At 45.0% G+C, this 19,603-nt stretch overlaps 1 protein-coding gene across 3 annotated transcripts in view; it reads right to left on the bottom strand.

Annotated features, from left to right (window-relative positions):
• Window positions 1–270: 270 nt before the first annotated feature.
• Window positions 271–19,603, bottom strand: part of usp43a (ubiquitin specific peptidase 43a) — a 223,712-nt gene continuing 204,379 nt past the window's right edge. For all 3 annotated transcript variants that reach the window (XM_052129543.1, XM_052129541.1, XM_052129542.1), the window contains 6 exons: window positions 16,043–16,120; window positions 15,760–15,889; window positions 7,045–7,372; window positions 5,900–6,058; window positions 5,146–5,307; window positions 271–4,994 (listed from right to left, as the gene is read on the bottom strand). In XM_052129543.1, the coding sequence (XP_051985503.1) occupies window positions 3,952–4,994; window positions 5,146–5,307; window positions 5,900–6,058; window positions 7,045–7,372; window positions 15,760–15,889; window positions 16,043–16,120 (1,900 nt within the window). In that variant the 3' untranslated portion in view covers window positions 271–3,951. The remainder of the gene's footprint in view (window positions 4,995–5,145; window positions 5,308–5,899; window positions 6,059–7,044; window positions 7,373–15,759; window positions 15,890–16,042; window positions 16,121–19,603) is intronic.

Here is a 19,603-nt window from a genome sequence, read left to right as displayed (position 1 = left end):
CATCCGAACTCTGTCGCTGAGCCACGCCTCCGTGAAAACAAAGACGCAGCAGTCTCTAAACTCACGCCGCGTAGCCTGTTGAAGTCGGATATAGTCCAGTTTATTGTCCAGGGAGCAAACATTTGAGAGCAGGATAGACGGAGAGCCGGCCGGCTAGGGTTTGTTTTTAGCCTAGCATGGACCCCGCCCTCTTTCCGCGCTCGCTTTCGCGACACCGCTTACGACGTCCTCTCCCGGCCACCGAATCAGGCGACGCCGAGGGCTGGAGGCCTGGTCTCCGCAGCAAGCCGAATACGCGTAGCGCCTCCTGCAGGTCATCATGCAGCTTGGTTTTTGCATGAGTCTTATATTTCAGTAGTGTCTGGCGATGGTAGACACGAACACCGGTTGCTCCGATGTCCATGTGTTGCAAAAGTCGGGCTTTTTTAACAAAAATAGCACCATTGTGGATCCGGAGTGGCCGCTGCGTGCTACCGCGCCGCCATCTTGGATAATCATCAAATGTGATTATCATTGTGTGGCTGCAGTGCATAAAATCAACAGATACAGGTCAGGAGCTTCAGTTAATGTTCACATCAACCGTGGGATGAACGGGGGAAACGTTTTATCGCAAATATTTGGACCGTGGCATGATTTTTGGTGCCAGATAGGCTGGTTTGAGTATTTGCAACTGCTGATCTCCTGGGATTTTCATGCACAAAAGTCTCTGAAATTTACTCCTAATGGTGCCAAAAACAAAAAATATCCAGTGAGTGACAAATCTGTGGACAGAAATGCCTTGTTGACGAGAGAGGTCAACAGAAAATGGCCAGACTGGTTTCAACTGACAAAGTCTACGGTAACTCCGATTTTTGTGGTGAGAAGAATATAATCTCAGAATGCTATTTTGGTGCTGTTTTGGTGTCATGAGGGGGACCTACACAATATGAGGCATGCGGTTTTAATGTTGTGGCTGATCGTGTATATTGGAAGCATGGGAGAGAGAAAAAAAATGCCCTTGGAGAACAGAACATTGTGTCTTGACATATCCTGTTAAATACCGTATAATTGCTTCTCTTTACCTAAACCTTTGACAAACCAAACAGAATTACAGGAATGATCAGCTGAAGAAAGAAGAACAGTGTGTTTCCTACACAGGCATTTCAATGAAAAACTTTTGCAAATGATTTAAAAAACATTTTTATTTTATGTTCGATTTATGCTATTAAACCAAAGAACTGTGAATCTAAAGATCTTGGAGTGGAAAGCTTTTCTCTCTTATCTCATTCTAACATTTAGGCTGATCTGTGGAGACTATTTTAAAACACAAAGTCTGTTGATTGAATTTGGTGGGCTTGATTTTTAATATCCTAAAGAAATGCAGGTAAGAACTGCTAAGGGACCTTCAGTAGATTAGATTAAAGTCATCTTTCCCTGAGACACTAAAGGAAGAGAAGCCATTTGAAATTATAATGAGTTATCCATGCTAAATGCTATATTTAGCAAGGGCACCTCTTGATTTGCAGTGCATATATACCAGTTGTCTTAAAGGTGCTGCATTCACACTAAAATGCTAACTTTGGCTAACTTTATAGCATTCCACAGGAAAAAGAAAAGAAAAAATAAAGTCATAATGGATTAGAACAACATGAGGGTGAGGAAATTATGTAAACTATCCCTTTAACAAGTTAAACAAGTTCTTGTTACTTCACTTACACGACGTGTTGGTGTAACCCGCACAAGAAGAGACAGTCACAATGTAAGTCAAAAACTGCGTTTTATTGCAGGCAGGCAAAAGTACAGAAAAAGGGCAAATCCAGTGAAGAGTAGTCAAAGGGAGCGTGAGGTCGAAAGCCGGGGAATCAAGAGGAAAATGACGAGACTAGTGGGAGCAAAAGACAGGGGAACAAGGGGAGCTGGCAAGCTAAGAGGTAAACGAGAGGAGGTCAAAACTAGACGAGACTAGCGGGGGGCAAAGACACGGGAAACTAAATACAATAACCAACAACCGTGAAACGGATGTGCTGTGGTATTTATAGGGGAAGGTGCAGGTGTAAACAATGAAAGGTGACGAGACGAGTGCAGGTGAAACGAATAAAGAGGTGATTGAGACGAGTGCAGGTGGTCATAATGTTCTGGCCATAGGAGCGTGCATGTGAGCCCGAGGAGAGAGACCTGCTAACGAGCAGGAGATCTCGAGGGAGCAAAACGAGCGTGAGAGCTCGAGGGAGCAAAACGAGCGTGAGCTCGAGGGGGGCGGAACGAGTGTGCGAGCTCGAGGGGGCGGAACGAGCGTGCGAGCTTGAGGAGTGAGTGTGTGTGCGACGAAGCGGGGATGGGGCAGAGGAGCGGGGTTCGTGACAGTAGGTGGTTAGTTTACGGATTAATCTATTCGTAATATGACTTTTCAGTGAGGATTTAGTGATTATGGCTTTTCAGTAGTGGCAATTTTACTGAGGTTCTGTCTTCTAAAATGTATAGTGAAATTACTAGCCATATACATATCTCACCAAAAGCACATCAAAGTTTCCAGTGTCTTAAGATAATTGTGTCAAATATTACCTTAATTATCTTAACTGGTGTCGTACCTAAATAAAATTACCATCATTGCTACTCTTTAACTAAGGTAAGTTGCAGCAACAGATCAAAAGCTTTGAAATTAAAATGCTCCCAAATGTCTTTTGATGAATCCATCCAAATGCAATCAACACTTTGGCACTTCATTGGCCATCAATATTAACTACTTTTGTCTTTAAATTCTTTGTGAATGCCTTAATCCTTATATGGCATTGCTATTGTAAAAATCAGCTTTAAACTTAATAAAATGTGATCTTTTTCAAACATAAAGTGTATAATTCGTAGGTTTTCATCTTATAGAGAAAATCAGACTGTGGTGCAAGACATTCACTGAAAGTGCAAGAGCTGACATCTTAAATGTCATGAAAACATGTGAGAGTATTTCAGCCAATCTGTACAATCTGCACATTCACAAGAGGTGACACAGAAAGTTATATAGCAATTTTCTTCATGTAATACCCTCCTCCCGTCTGGCAAGAGGTACCGAAGCATTCGGGCCCTCACGGCCAGACTGTGTAACAGCTTCTTCCCCCAAGCCATCAGACTCCTCAATACTCAGAGACTGGTTTGACACACACGTGTCCTGAGTTGCACTTTAATTACTGTCAATTTATAACTGTCTGCTACCTCAATAACTGCTATGTGCATAGAACATTATCTCATAGTATGTTATGTTTACATTTTTAGAAACTGTCATCTTTTTGCACTACTGAGTACTGGTCGGCGCTGCACTGTCTATTGTCCTGTTCATTGTCAGAAATTTGTTGTACTGTCCTGTACTTTTTGCACATGTTTGCACGTGCACTTTATATAGGTATATGTAGGTTTTTTTATATAGGTATTTTATTTCGTTGTGTTGTCTCATGTGGTCCTGTGTTGGTCCTTTGTTGTTTTTATGTAGCACCATAGTCCTGGAGGAACGTTGTCTCGTTTTGCTGTGTACTGTACTAACTGTATATGGTTGAAACGACAATAAAAACCACTTGACTTGACTTGACTACAGGTATAATTCTAATTTGTGGAAAATACAATCTGCAAATGTTAATAATTTCTCTTCCTCTTAGTATGGAGCTAAAAGGCCAGTGTAGAAGTGTCAATACATGTCCTACCAGTGCCAAAACACATAATCAAAAATAAACAATCTGAAAAATAGCTCTGGTTAAGAGGCACTTCATATAAGCAGAAGAAAGTAATTCTCAAGGTGATATTTTTCACAAGTGAGCAAACATGAGTTCCTGATGTATGTGCAATTCCATAGTTTGCATGCTGCCCGTTTGGTGATCGTTTCAAAGCTTTCATGTTATCTTTTTACCACAATTCTTTTACATTTCTTTGATTGAGAGATTTGTAGTTTTGTTACACAGTTTTGATATTTGGCTGTAATGTATTAGAGTCTCAGAAGCTTGATTCAGGCACTGCCTTCTTCCTGCCCAGTGAGTTTGTGCTATAGCGTGTGTGTTGCAGCATGTTCTGAGAGCCCCTATCCCTGTGCGAGGTCTGTGGCTGGGCTGCTGATGAGCGGTTCCTGTGCAGAGATGCTGTTCTTTTCAAGCTTAAATCAGCCTTACTTGGAATATTGGAAGAACTTTGTGAGCGTTTTATGTCTGTTGAATCATGGTTCATCTTGCCGTTTGCAAGTTCACCACTGTGTCTGCTATGACCTTGGTTAATGCTTCTGGCTTTATCTTCTGAAGTTCTACTGTGGGTCCCGTTGGAGAGAGAAATTCCAGATGGGCTCTTCATCCCTGCTTCACCCTTTTTTAAAGACTCACTGTCCAGAGACCTGCGAAGTGGGTCTTTCTTAATTAAACTGCTTTTGAGAAAAGAAAAGACACTATCATGGCGCTTTGTCTGTTTGTCCTCTGGCTGGTCTTGTTTCTCTCCTGGATCTCCTTTACTATCCCTCTGCATAGTATCCCATCCACTTTGACTACTAGAGCTGGATTGGATAACAGAACCGGAGTTCTTTCTGGACTGTGTATGGTCCTGTTTTGATTTTCTGTTGCTCCGCCTGGTCGCCTGGTCATCTTTTTTTGGTCGACTGTTGCTGCTGGGTTGTTGACCTGTTGCCTTCTCTGAGCTGTTCCTTTCCTGATCCTGTGGTAATTTTTGATATTCTAGATGCCCAAGACTGCTGTGGCTTGAAGATCTGGCTGCAGGTTTTTTTGTATCGTCTTCTTTAACTCCTTCTTTATCTGAGGATTGAGTCATTAGGGCAACAATGGGGTCTTTGGTGCATCTTGGCCTCCTGCCAGACTCTAAATATTCGACCAGCTCTGCTTGAGCAGGGGCTGGAGCAATGGGGGGTTTGTGGCGGTCTTTGTTTCCAAAGGACCATCGCAGTGGCATCACTCTGGTCTTGGTGGGAGTTCTCATACTTATGCTACGTCCCTGGATGCCTCGCACTAAAGGTCTGCTATCAAACCCACCTAAAGACACTGACATTTAGATAATATTCAGTACAAGGTGAAAATACACAAAAGGAAAAAAAGTAAAAAGCTATTATGACATCTTTGTCAAACAATGGCCTTTTCCTATTGAGTTTTTCTGTTAATAATAAGAAAAAACAAGCTTGATGGATAAACTCACCTTTCTCCTCCATTAAGGGTTCGTTTTGGAAGACAGGAGACTCTGGTGAGTCTGGGATGGAAGAAGGGCATGTTGTGGAAGACCGTGATACCATACTTCCCCTTTTACTGTCACCATTCAAACGGATGAGCCAGTGGTCAGACATGGAGGAGCTGGTGGAACCTGCAGAAGAAAACAGTGAAGAATAATTAGTAACCATATTTATCTTAGATGACTGTATAACATCAAACCTATTCTTGCAATGACTTAGTTTAATTGACACTAATTTGTCAAACGGAACAATTAGATAAGCTGTTATCTGTAAAATGAATAAGCATCATCTCATATTTTATGTTAACTAGATAAATCTAGAAGTGAATAAAATAAAATAAATAAATGATTACAAATTAATTACAAGAGCATTCATTCCCCCCACAGTTAAAATTCTTGGGGTCTTTGGGTCTTTCACTTTTGAGGTAAATTTTGCCCTAACTCCCATTAATTTTGGACTTGCTTATGATCAATGAATTTCAAAGACTTTTCCAGTCCTTTATGATTACTGGATAATGATTTATTTCAAACAGTAGACCATATAGTACACTCACAAAGAGCAATTTCTAGCTAATTAACCATTTAAAGCTGAGCATAACTAAAAGAATATAATGACTACAAATTTCATGACTTTTACATGTCATTACTAGTTCTGGAAGAATTTCCTGATATTTCCAGGTTTTCTATGAATGTGAATTGTGGCTATCAAAGCTCGTTCACTCACCTCTGATGGAGCTGTTGGCAGACCATGGTGGTATGACATTTCTTCTCTGGTAGAACAGGATATATGTCCCTCGCGTGCACAGTTCCTCCTCTGGTACCGACTCTACACTGCTGTCATCATAACTGTACCACTGGCCATCCACTGAATTCCTACAATAAGCTGTTTCACAGAAAATCACAGACATGCTGTAACCTCAGTGGTGAGTTTGGTTTATTAGTGTGTAATATTTTATTGATTTATTGCTCACTTTATCTGTTCATTTAGTAAAACAACAACATTAGTTTGACAACAACATTATTAGTGCTTGGCAAATTGATTAGTATATATAGTGAACAATTGCCAAAATCAAAAGCAGAATGTGAAAAAGTTTTCTTGTATTGTGCTTTTTTAGTATATGGTTAGTTGACAAAAAACATTGGCCATCAACTTTTTCTCAATATCAAGATTTTAGGTTAAAACTTATATGAAATGCACAGGGAAAAGTGTGTATTTTTGTAATTTTTTATTTGCTTTTAGTCCATGTCTACTAGATTTGAAGCCATTTAAGGCTAGTGTACTCCTAAAACTTAAATAGGCATTTAAAATGTAATGTCTTTCTCTTCTGCAAAAATAGAAAAAAATATTGATGACTCATCTTGCACTACACAGATTCTTGTCCAATCAAATGTGCCCTAGAACGTGAGTGTCCCTCCCCCTAATTCTACCTGCATTTGACTAGCAAATCAAGGATCACATCTGTAATGTTAACACAAGAATATTGGCTATATAAAATGGGAAAATCAATTTTATATATGCAGCCAAAACAGAATCTTTCAATAGGAAACTGTCGACATATGAACGAAAACTGCATTCGTCAAGCTATTTCATCCAGTTTTGGAGTCTTTCAGCACTATCACCTTTTTGCAGTTCTGTGTGGTATAGCAAATTCATTTTTAAAAGTACAAATATCCCATGCAACCTCTCAAAATGAGCTCATATAAACTGCATGCAAAATAATTTTGAAGAATTAGAAAATGCTGTTTAAAATATTTTAAATGAGCAAAGCATTTCACACTGCAGGACAATGCAGTCACATCATGTCAGCTACACGTCTTTAGCTAAACATCTCCATGCTGTTTACTATCAACTAGCATCATCACACGCACCTGTGTAATGGCCTCCATGCATGCCTCCGTGGTGGTTACAGACTGCATACAGATCGTAAAGGAAGTCAGTATCTCCATGATTCCATGTGGGATGCCACGGGGACAGATTCTTCATGCTCTGACTGCGTTTCACCACATGGGGAGTCATATCCAGACCACTCACAGGAAAGCGGATGAGGGAGGAGAGCTTGTTGCGCCTTTTGCCCACCTGTCGAAAGCGTTTTAGATGCAGGATGAGGATGTCAGGCAGGGTCCATAAGCTCATCTTCACCATGCCCTGCTGCATCTGCTTACAGTGGGGGCACTTCCAAGCATCATCTAGTGCCAGCTAAGAAGGGAACCAAAATAATTTGCTTAAGAGATCCTTGCTAAAAAAAAAAAATGTATTTCCATGCTGGTCCAGGTTGTTTATGTTGGTAAGTGCTATTTGGTGTTGGTCTAGCTGGTGGACCAGCAAATCCAGTTTGATCACAAGCAAGAAATGAAACTGGTTGAACATGGTAAGCATGCTAGTTAAAGGTATTGTTTATCCAAACATTTTTATTCTATCATTGTTGTTCCAAAACCATTTATTTTTATTCTTCTTTTTATTTTATTTTAAAGAATATTGTGATCGCTGATTTCCATAAAATAGCTGTTGATACTGACTCGCTGATGAACAGACCGAAATACAAGTTGTTGTTCTCTCTCAAATTAAAAATCTAATAACTGTAAACTCACTGTAAATCATTGTAAACATGGAAGTACGCGTCCTTCAGGTCTACCTGCTGCGAACCAATGGGAGTCTGTGCAGAGCCCGGTTCAGAACTCGCACGGTCGAGGATTGGCCGCCTTTTTTGGGTATGGTGAAGTAGGGGCTGTAAAACCCTTTGTTCACCTCGGCTGGAGGGACAGGCATGTCCTTCGTAGAAGGGAGGTGATCTCCGCGCGCAAGGCAGCGGCATTCTCGCCTCTCACCGCAGTGGAGCGGATGCCGCTGAACCTGGGCGGGCGACTGGCGAACTGAATCGCATAGCCGAGTCAGACAGTCCTGATCAACCAGCACGATGGGTTGGGGAGTGCGAGCCACACCCCCAAGCTCCGCACGAGAGGGACCAAGGATTCTCCACCTGACCCTCCAGCGGGGGAGGGAGTGGTCTGCTTACCAGCTGCCGTAGTGCAGTTTCCTGAGTCCTGGGACTGCCCATCTCAGGGGCGCTTTGAAGCCTTCTTGGGGTTCTTGGTGGCCGGCCATGAGGCGGGTTGCGTCACGGTCCTGCGGGTAGCTCCACGGGGCCGGCCCGGCGTGGCGGAGATGGTGTCGATGTTGGCACCGCAGGGGGATGCCCTGGGTGACGACCAGACGGAGTGCGGGATCTGTGACTCCGCCTGGGCAGGATGTGTTGTATGGCCTCCATCTGCTTCCTCACCGTTGAGAACTAACGGGCGTAGTCTCCAAAGGTGTCACCAAACAGCCCAACCTGGGAGATGGGGGCATCAAGGAAACTTACTTTGTCAGCCTCTCGCGACTCGACCAGGTTGAGCCAGAGGTGGCGTTCCTGGACCACCAGGGTGGCCTGCCCGAGAGCCCACGCCATGACCTTCGTTGCCTGGAGGGTGAAGTCGGTCGCCGAGCGCAGCTCCTGCATTAGTCCCGGGTCAGGACTACCCTCGTGCAGTTCTCTAAGTGCCTTGGCTTGGTGCACCTGCAGGAATGAGATGGCATGCAAGGAAGAGGCAGCGTGTCACCACCCAGCCATTGAGGGTAGTGAGAGCGGAGGAGCTCACGGACCACGTGCGGGCAGTAAAAGCAATCACGATAAAGCAACCCCCAGGAGCTTATGGAGTAGAATTTATCAAGTGGTACTTGTGAAAAAGAAGATGATTTCAGGGTGACCTTTATGAGAAAATTAGAGGATGTGGGACATGAGAAAGAGAATGAGACAGTGGGATAAAAAACAACTTAATTTGCTCCTCAAAAGAGTCTTAAGCTTTTGATCTTGAATATGGATCAGTGGCCACTTTTGCTAATCAAATCTTATACTCAGACTTGCAAGTACAGATTCTATAGAGTACAGTGTCTACTGCCTCAGATGACCAGCTTAAAGCCCTGATATACTGTACTTCCGGAGAAGTTCTTCTTTGTTCAGCGGTAAAAAGAAGTTCTAAAAAGCAGAGCAAAGGTATAATGTTTGCGAACATTCAGACATCCACTACACCGCTGTGGAAGGTGTTTAGAAGTACATTTAAATAAGAGGACGCTACATGTAAATCCTTATCTAATGTGACATTAAAATGTGTTATCAATGACTTTATGCCTCATTATATGAATAGAATTCACATGAGGTCAGTAAAAGAAGTTGTTTTAACCACTTGATGATGATTTAAAGTAATATATATGCAGTAGGAAATGCTTAATTTTTCTCATTTACATTTTGAATTTGTGATGCTAATGCGCTAACATGCTATACACGGCCATAATATGCGTCGGTTACACTGTTATTATAATTTATGATGACACTGATACTATTGCAAATATGAGTGTATGAAAGTGTTCATGTGCAGAATGAAGACAAAAGAATGATGATATGCATATCTTACTTTAGGCAGATGTGGGAATGGCTTTCGCTGCAGATGGCACATGAATGAATAGGCACTTGAGAGTATTTGAGAAAATTTGATTCCTTTTATAGACTAATTAAAAAATAAATACAAAATATTGCATGACATGTTCTTGTAAAATGTCTCTAAGTGAACAATCGTGCAGATAATAAACTAATAACTGGTGTTTTCATATTGACTGATTCTGACTAACTGAACAACATAAACAAAAGCTATAACGTGGCCAATGGCAGTAAGAAGGTGTTTTGCAGTCGGTAAGACATTTTCTTAAAAGTTCACCCAGGTGAGCTGTTACAAACAATCGAAAGGAATGTAAAACACTTTCTTTTTGGCCAGATTATGTTCTAAATTACATCATACCTGTTCTTTCTTTGATTACGTATGAAGTATATTGGGGCCTTTAGACTTGCATTCATTTCTATGCTGGTTCAGTGTCAGGATTCCCCCACTTTTTGATAAATTAATTTCCATGACTTTGAATTGTTCGTAATAACTGGTGTAAAAAATAATTTTACACCGATTGAGCAATTACTAACCCCATGTTTTAGAGCTGAGCATATGTAGAAAAAAATATTTTCACTATATTAAAACCAAATGTTTTCTACTGTAAAGAAGAGTCAGGCTGGTTAGGATCCATTGCGGTTTATTAGACAGAGGCAACTCAGGTCGTACAGACAGGGTCAGGAACGGGCAAACAGAGTGTAGAAGATAGAGAGGAACGTAAACAAGGCCGGGCAATGGGTCAGGGCAGGCAGCATACACACGTAGTAAGTAACAGGCACGGAGTCAACAAGGCTGGCGGCAGAGCTATCGTAGTCAAGGAAACAGGCTAGGTTGATACACAGGAAATCAAGGAGTAAACAGAGTAAATACGCTTGGTGATGTCGCCGGGGCAAACAAGACTTCGCAATGGAGAAATACACAGGCATGTTTAAATAGACAGAGACAACGAGGAACAGCTGCGGAACAATCAGACCTAGGCATGTGGGTTATGGGAAATGTAGTCTGAGCAGTCAATACTCGGGCGAGTGCGATCTCCGAAGGCCGGGGGAGGAGGCGCCCTCACCGGTGTTCGTGACAGAGCCCCCCTCCTGTGAGCGGCTCCTGATGCGAAGACGAGACCTGCGCCGAGGTCTTCCCCGAGGTCGAGGGGCCGGTCTCTCCGGGTGGGCCTGATGGAACTCGGCAATGAGGTTGGGGTTGAGGATGTCGTTGGTGCTGACCCAAGACCTCTCCTCCGGGCCGTACCCCTCCCAGTCCACTAGGTACTGGATCTGACCTCGGTGACGCCTGGAGTCAAGCAGACTTCGCACCAGGAAGGCCTCCTCGCCGCCCACCACCAGGGGAGGAGGGTCGTGGGTCACCTCCTCCTGAGCCCTCGGAGCCTCGGCCGGTTTCAGCAGGGAAACATGGAAAGTGGGAGAAACACGGTAATTAGTTGGGAGTTGCAGACGAAAGGAGACCTTTCTTAGGATCTTAAAGGGGCCCACATACCTAGGACTGAGTTTCTTGCAGGGGAGGCGGAGGCGAAGATCTCGGGTGGAGAGCCAGACCCATTGGCCCGGGGCGTAGCTGGGACCGGGTCGGCGACGACGGTCAGCTTGGGCCTTGGAGCGGTTCACGGCCCGCTGTAGGTGGACATGAGCCTGGTCCCACACTGCCTCACTGCGTTGGAGCCAGTCGTTCACTGCAGGGACCTCAGAGGGTTCACCGGACCAGGGAAAGAGCGGGGGCTGGTACCCGAGGATGCACTGGAAGGGAGTCAGGTTAGTGGATGGCTTGAGCAGGGAGTTCTGGGTGTATTCGGCCCATGGGAGGAACCGACTCCAGTCCGACTGGTTGTGATGGCAGTATGTGCACAGGAACCTGGTGATCTCCTGGTTAAGTCGCTCCGTCTGGCCATTGGACTGAGGGTGGTACCCTGACGAGAGACTGAGGTTAATGTTAAGGAGGCGGAAGAAGGCTTTCCAAACCCTGGAGGTGAACTGGGACCCCCGGTCCGAGACAATATCCTCGGGCAGTCCGTAGAGGCGGAACACGTATTGGAATAAGTGTTCGGCGGTTTCGAGGGCGGTGGGTAGTTTAGGTAGGGGGATCAGGCGACATGCCTTGGAGAATCGGTCTACGACGGAGAGTATAGTGGTGTGTCCCTGGGAACTGGGCAGATCCGTGATAAAGTCCACGGCGATGTGAGACCAAGGGCGCTGAGGTATGGGCAGAGGTTGAAGTCGTCCAGCCGGTGGCTGCTTAGGGGACTTCGTTAGGTTGCAAGCTCGACACCCCTTCACGAAGTCAGCGGTGTCTTTGGGTAGCGTCTGCCACCAGAAGCGGTTCCTTAAGAGGCGCATGGTTGCAGTGACGCCGGGGTGTCCAAAGTTCGAGGCGTCATGTACCCAGCAGAGTACCCTCTCCTGGAGATCGGTGGGCACAAATGTCCGGTCAGGCAGACACTCAGGTGGAGGTGGAGCAGAGGCATGGGCCTGGGTTATGTCAGTCATAAGATCCCACTGGACGGGAGCTAGGATAAGCGCTGGGGGAACGATGGGGTCGGCTGTAGGGCCTTGGGATGCGGCTTCGTACAGCCGTGAGAGCGAGTCGGCCTTGGTGTTCTTGGATCCTGGGAGGTAGGAGATGGTAAAATCGAAGCGGGTGAAGAACAGGGCCCACCTGGCTTGTCTGGCTGAGTGGAGGTATTCGAGATTGCGGTGGTCCGTGAGGACCAGGAACGGGTGTCTGGCCCCCTCCAGCCAGTGTCGCCACTCCTCCAGGGCCGCTTTCATGGCCAGGAGCTCGCGGTTGCCAACATCGTAGTTCTGTTCGGCGGCGGTGAGCTTACGAGAGTAGAAGGCACCGGGGAAAGTTTTGGAGGGTTGCCCTGATGCTGAGAAAGTACGGCGCCTATGCCGGTGTTTGAAGCGTCCACCTCTAGCATGAAAGGGATGTCAGGGTTGGGGTGATGCAGGATGGGTGCGGTAGTGAAGCGCTCCTTCAGCTGAGCAAAGGCCTGGAAGGCTTCGGCGGGCCAGTGAAGCTTAGTTCTTCCCCTTTTTACCATGGCGGTGAGAGGAGAGGCGACGGTGCTGAAGTTTCTTATGAACCTGCGGTAAAAGTTGGAAAACCCCAGGAAACGTTGAAGCTCCTTCACCGTGGCTGGCACAGGCCACTCCAGGACGGCCCGTACCTTGTTGTCGTCCATGGCCACCCCCTCGGGGCTAATGACGTACCCCAGAAAGGCTATCGACCTCAGGTGGAACTCACATTTCTCGGCCTTGGCGTACAGCTGATGCTTGATCAGACGTGCGAGCACCATTGTGACCTGACGGATGTGTTCCTCGCGCGAGTTGGAGTAGACCAGGATGTCGTCTATGTAGACTATTAGGCACCGGTTGAGCAAATATCTGAACACATCATTAATAAAGAACTGAAACACTGACGGGCTGTTGGACAAGCCGAACGGCATAACCAGATATTCGTAGTGGCCGCTGGTGGTGGAGAAAGCGGTCTTCCACTCGTCCCCCTACCAGATGCGGATCAAGTTGTAGGCACACCGTAGGTCTAGCTTGGTGTAGAACTTTGCGGTTCTTAGCTGTTCCAGTGCCGCGGGTACAAGAGGGAGGGGATACCGGAATTTGACGGTAACGTCATTCAGGCCTCGGTAGTCGATACAGGGGCGGAGGGAGCCATCTTTCTTGCCCACGAAAAATCCGGCTGCCGCCGGGGAAGTGGAAGGTCGGATGAACCCCTTGGCTAGCTCCTCCTCGATGTAGGCCTTCATGGCGAGGGACTCGGGTTCGGACAGGGGGAAGATGCGTCCTCGGGGTGGCGCAGCTCCTGGCTTGAGCTCGATGGCACAGTCGCTCGGCCGGTGGGGCGGAAGAAGAGAGGCTCTGGCCTTGCTGAAGGCTTCGCTCAGGTCGGCGTATTCTGGTGGTATCGGAGGGGAGATGTCAGACACCCTCTGAACCTTGGTGGCCCCCAGGGTGGAGGGAAGAACGGTTCTGAGACATCGTGTCATGCAGTCGGTGCCCCACTGCATGATTTGGCCGACTCGCCAGGAGATCCGTGGGTCGTGGAGTCGGAGCCAGGGAAGACCGAGAACTATGGGATGGTGAGGGGAGGTGACGACATTCAGGCGCGCGGTCTCAGTGTGCAACACGCCCACCTGCAGGAGGACATTGGAGGTGGTATAATTCACTAGACCGGTGCCCAGGGGACGGCCATCTAGTGTTGCCACTGTTAAGGGAGGATGACAAGCCGTCAGAGGAATGTTATGCTGTCTGCAAAAACTTTCGTCAATGAAGTTACCCGCCGCCCCGGAATCTATCATAGCGTGAGTGTCAATGCTGGATGAGAGATACCTGAGTTTGACGGGCACTTTAAGGCAGGCCCCAGTTTGAGTGGAAGAGAGTGATAAACTCACCCTGGGTCGTTGTGGTTCAGATGGCCGCGTTGGGCAGTTGACGCGGAGGTGACCGGCTAGACCACAGTACAGGCATAGGCGATTGGATAAGCGGCGTTCCCTCTCCTCCGGGGTGAGGTGGGTTCGATCAAGTTGCATGGGCTCGGGGGTAACATGTTGCTGGGGTGCCGGAGCGGGCTGAGAGAACCACCTGGCTGGTCGCCTGGAGCGAATGAGGTTATCCAGGCGAATCGCCAATGAGATGAACTGGTCCAGGGAAATTCCCTCGTTGCGACAGGCCAGCTCTGACTGCAGGTCCGTGTTCAGCCCCTGCCGGAAGAGGAGTTTCAGGGTACTCTCGAGCCAGCCGGTCTGTGTAGCGAGAGTGCGGAAGGTGAGGGCATAATCGGCTGCCGTGCGGCTTCCCTGGCGGAGCGCCAGCAGTTGTTCTCCCGCGCTCTTGCCGCTCTCCGGGTGATCAAAGACGTCAACCAGGCTCTGCATGAAGGAGTCAAAGGTGAACTGGGCGAATCCCTGGTTAGTCCAGACCGCGGTTGCCCAGTCGAGGGCACGACCCCTGAGCACCGAGCTGAGAAAGTGGATCTTGCTCTGGTTGGTGGGGTACAGCGCCGGTTGTAGTGTTAGGAAGATGGAACATTGCATGATGAAGCCCCTGCACTTTGAGGGCGTTCCATCGAATTTCTCCGGGAGCGCGAGTCTGGGACTGGGAGGGGCTTGGGGGTCAGGTGCGGCTGTGGCAGCTAGGCTGGCTGAGGGCGCTACGACCACGGGCACGGGCGCCGGTGGAGGTTGAAGCGATGCCTGAATGGTGCGCATTATTTCTTCAACGGCTGAGGTGAGGCGCCCGAGCTGATGTTGTTGTGCCGATAACATGTTTGCTTGCACGGAGAGTTCTTCAGTCATGCGAGAGACCACCGCTGGATCGATGTGCGGCGAAGTCTTCTGTAAAGAAGAGTCAGGCTGGTTAGGATCCATTGCGGTTTATTAGACAGAGGCAACTCAGGTCGTACAGGCAGGGTCAGGAACGGGCAAACAGAGTGTAGAAGATAGAGAGAAACGTAAACAAGGCCGGGCAATGGGTCAGGGCAGGCAGCATACACATGTAGTAAGTAACAGGCACGGAGTCAACAAGGCTGGCGGCAGAGTTATCGTAGTCAAGGAAACAGGCTAGGTTGATACACAGGAAATCAAAGAGTAAACAGAGTAAATACGCTTGGTGATGTCGCCGGGGCAAACAAGACTTCGCAATGGAGAAATACACAGGCATGTTTAAATAGACAGAGACAACGAGGAACAGCTGCGGAACAATCAGACCTAGGCATGTGGGTTATGGGAAATGTAGTCTGAGCAGTCAATACTCGGGCGAGTGCGATCTCCGAAGGCCGGGGGAGAAGGCGCCCTCACCGGTGATCGTGACATCTACAGACAACCGCTTTGATATGGATGGCTGATATGGCTACTTTGATATGGCTACTGATATGGATGGAATCTGCACATGATTCTAAAAATATTTTTCATTATATTCATTTCTTTGGGATAAAATGTTTTTTAAAGAGGAATTACAGCATGCATTTAATTTCCATGACTTTTCCAGGTATTGATATCACAATTTATGTCCATGGAATGCAGAAAGTGAAAGAGTAAAAGAGAAAGAGAGAAGGGGCAAGAAACAGAGAGCTTGGTGGAGAGAATACCTGTTCCTCTTTGGTGTATAGCTGAAAGCACTCATCTAGTGTGCAGCTGTGCTGCTGTACATGAATCTGTTGTTGGATTCTCACACTCTCTGCATCTTCAATAACCTCCTCTTGAATGTTACCAAAGAGACTGAAACAGACATAATTCATAGCAGAATTATCAATATCTAATGATGTTACAGAGAAGACTCGTACTGAGAATTTGACGCTTGTTCTAAATTAAATGAACGTGTCTGCATTTAAGTAAGACTATTTTACGTTAGAGCATATTCATGTATCTCACCATTCTTTGATTCTGTTCTCCCATTCAATGACGAGTTTTACATGCAGAGGACAACCTGGACCGCAAAATTTAAGAGCCCTGGGAGAGAGAAAGAGAGAGAGAGAGAGAGAGATTCTTGAAACAGTGAGTTCTGTATCATGCCACAAGGGGTCAGACTACCATCAGTGTTGTGGAGTTCCTTGAAAGAACTAGCATTAATGAAACAGTAAAACAAATCTAAGTCAAATCATAATTGACACTAACACTGTTATTTTATTTTATTTTATTTTATTGCGTTGTTATATTTTAGACATTTTCAGCATTATACTTTTACAGTTAAGGGGAAGGGTAAGAAACAACAGATGACAGGGTGTGATTGGGACAAACTCAGAAATGCATTCCCAAGATACGACCCTTATGTCTAGAGCAGGGATCAACAATAACAGGTTATAATGTCAGTTTGTTTTTTATTAATAACTACAGTTGTATTTAGCATGCTAATTAATTAGTAAGAAAAAAAAAAACATTCAAAATAAAATCTAGCTTGAGGTATCAACTACAGCCGAGTCCACAAACACCTGAAAGGTGCTTGGAGTTGTTATTGGCAGTCTAGTTTTCTGAATCAAGAACACATGCTGTGTGAACAGCCCCAAAATCTACATAGGACAGATTGACAATTTCGATCATAAAATGGATTGTAGGTCAGTCTTAGGCTTATACTTAACGATATGGAAATAATACGAACAATATATTCTTCTTTAAGACTTCTAAAGCCACTTTTTTTAATGCCACAATAATACAAATTCTTTGAATTTGTATTATTGAAAACAAATATTGAAATATGGAATTAACTGTAATTTATTTGATTAATGAGATTCAGATTAAATCAGATTCAGCGTGTAGTTATTAGATGCATTGAAAAAAAAAAGAATTGGCTGCAAGCTTATCTCCTGCACAGCTTCTTTCACAGTGCTACATCCCTGCTCAACCAAGACATTAAAAATTCCAGTAGTGTCCTTCTAATCGCTGGCACACACACACACACACACACACACACACACACACACACACACACACACACACACACACACACACACACACACACACACACTTTTCTTAGACTGAACAACTTATCTTAAACTAAACAATTTATGGGAACAAACACAAATATATTAATAATATCTACATCAATGAGCCAAAACATTATGATCCATCACCGACCCACCGAGCCATGGACTCTACAAGAAACCTGATGTTGTCCTGTGGTATCTGGAACCAAGACATTAGCAGCAGATCCTTCAAGTTCTGTAATTTGTGAGGTGGAGCCATCGTGGATCAGACTTGTTGGTCCAGCACATTCCACAGGTGCTCAATCGGATTGAGATCTGGGAAATTTTGAGGCCAGGGCAACACCTTCCTTGAAGTCTTCATCATGTTCCTCAAACCATTCCCAAACAATGTGTGCAGTGTGGCAGGGCGCATTATCCTGCTGAAAGAGACCACTGCCATCAGGGAATACCATTGCCATGAAGGGGTGTACCTGGTCTGCAACTATGTTTAGATACTGTATGTGGCACGGGTCAAATTGAAGTCCACATGAATGGCCGGACCCAGGGTTTCCCAGCAGAACATTGCCACATTGCCCAGAGAATCACACTGCCTCCACTGGCTTGTCATCTTTCCACAGTGCATCCTGGTGCCATCACTTCCCCAAGTAAATAACGCATACGTACACACCTGTCCATACGATGTAAAAGAAAATGGGAATTCTGTCGGTTCAGACCAGACGGGATAACCTTTTTTGCCCTCGCACATCACTGAGCCTTTGCCCAACACCTTTTGTCCCTCCTCACACCCCTGTCGGTAAGTACTCACCACTGCTAACTGGGATCACCACACAAACCTTGCCATGATGGCCGTGGCCGGGCCATGATGGTGCATGACAGGCGCTGAATCAGATGATCAGCGGAAGAGTGAGATAAAGGGGAGCTGGAGGCATCAGTTCGAGAGAGAGAGAGAGAGAGAGAGAGAGAGAGAGAGAGAGGGCTGCCTTGTGTGTGTCTGTTTGTCTTATGGTTTATGTTTGTTTTATGTTGAGTTTTGCATTAAAACTTTATCTTGACTGTTCAGCCGGTTCCCGCCTCCTCCTTGCCCATCCTTATACTGTTACAATATGCTTGTATGATATGATATTATGTTATGTTATAAAATTAAGAATTCTTTATATAAAAAATGTTCACTATAAAAATTATAGATATACAGTATATATTTTCGTCATAGTGTGTTTGATATTTGTGTATTCATGAAATTACTCAGGCTACAAATATTAGGCTATAGATATTATGCCAATATTTATAGCCCTTTTATCATGGCGGGGACTTTCCATTGTTGTCTATTGTTTTTATATTTAATAGATTATATTGTTTTATTCCCTACCTCTAAACGAAATCGTTTTGCATTTTTAGATGTTCAATAAGATATTATGTATGTTTTTAAAGCTGTTTCCTCATAGGCACCGTTGGCTGCTCCCCACAATGCAGGTGATATCAGGTTTTAGTATCCTTGTGGGGGCTCTTCAGGGACATTTTCCGGGAAAAATGTGTCACCAAACAATATCTAAGTACACAACTCTCTGGAGTTACACTGAAAGTTGTTTAGCTTTCCCCCATTCTCAAAACTTTAGTTTGCATCAGCCATTGATGATAAATGTTCATGGCAACCATATGCTTCCTTTCGTGTTACTTGGAAAACGTGGTCTCTTTAATTCATTCTTAGTTATGGCAGAGAGTGAAGTCTTTGGATGACTGAATACATCTTCAGCAATGGCTGACAAACTTAATAGACCTTATTCACACTCCGGGTTTTGGAATGCGGAAGTAAACGATTGCAGGGTAAACTTTGACAGTGGTGAATGGGAGTGAATGGGTCATCACAGTCTGTGAAAAAGGTCTATTACTGGCATCGTTAAACACTAATGTCTTTCAGCACACAAGAGCAGCAGCTTGCGTCAGAGAACAGCAGGTAACTGCATGAGAAACAGAACATCATCCGAACATTATAATTACATAAACAACCTATTTATACAGTGACAGACATGAAGGAGAGCACACACAAAAAAAAAAAAAATCAACAACTGTATGCTTTCATTTATAAGAGCAAACAGTCAGGTACAGATTAAGTTTATAGTAGCAGTAGTTCTCCCAAATGCACATATTCAAAAGGCCTTAATTGCACCTCTCAAACCTGCTCATTACAAGACAGTAATGTGGTGGTAGTATGGTACAGTGATGGCATTAGAATTACCATGGTACTCTGATATACTGTGGCCCTAAAAAGTATTTGGACACTTAAGCCACACTTAAAAATGTATGAATGTCATTGCATTAGACAAACAAATATCAAACGAAGTGGTATTTATTTTATAGAAAGATAGCACAAGCACATTTTTCAAGTAAAACATAAAAAACAAGTCTGTTAATAAAACAATATATATATTGAAGACTGAAGTGTTTGGCCACAAACGTTTTTAAATTAACATTTGCATTATTTGTTAATTTAGTTTTTTCTTTTTTTGTCTGTCTT

Source organism: Xyrauchen texanus, chromosome 7, assembly GCF_025860055.1.
Source record: "Xyrauchen texanus isolate HMW12.3.18 chromosome 7, RBS_HiC_50CHRs, whole genome shotgun sequence".
Lineage (NCBI taxonomy): Eukaryota > Metazoa > Chordata > Actinopteri > Cypriniformes > Catostomidae > Xyrauchen > Xyrauchen texanus.
This window is presented reverse-complemented; position numbering and strand designations above follow the sequence as displayed.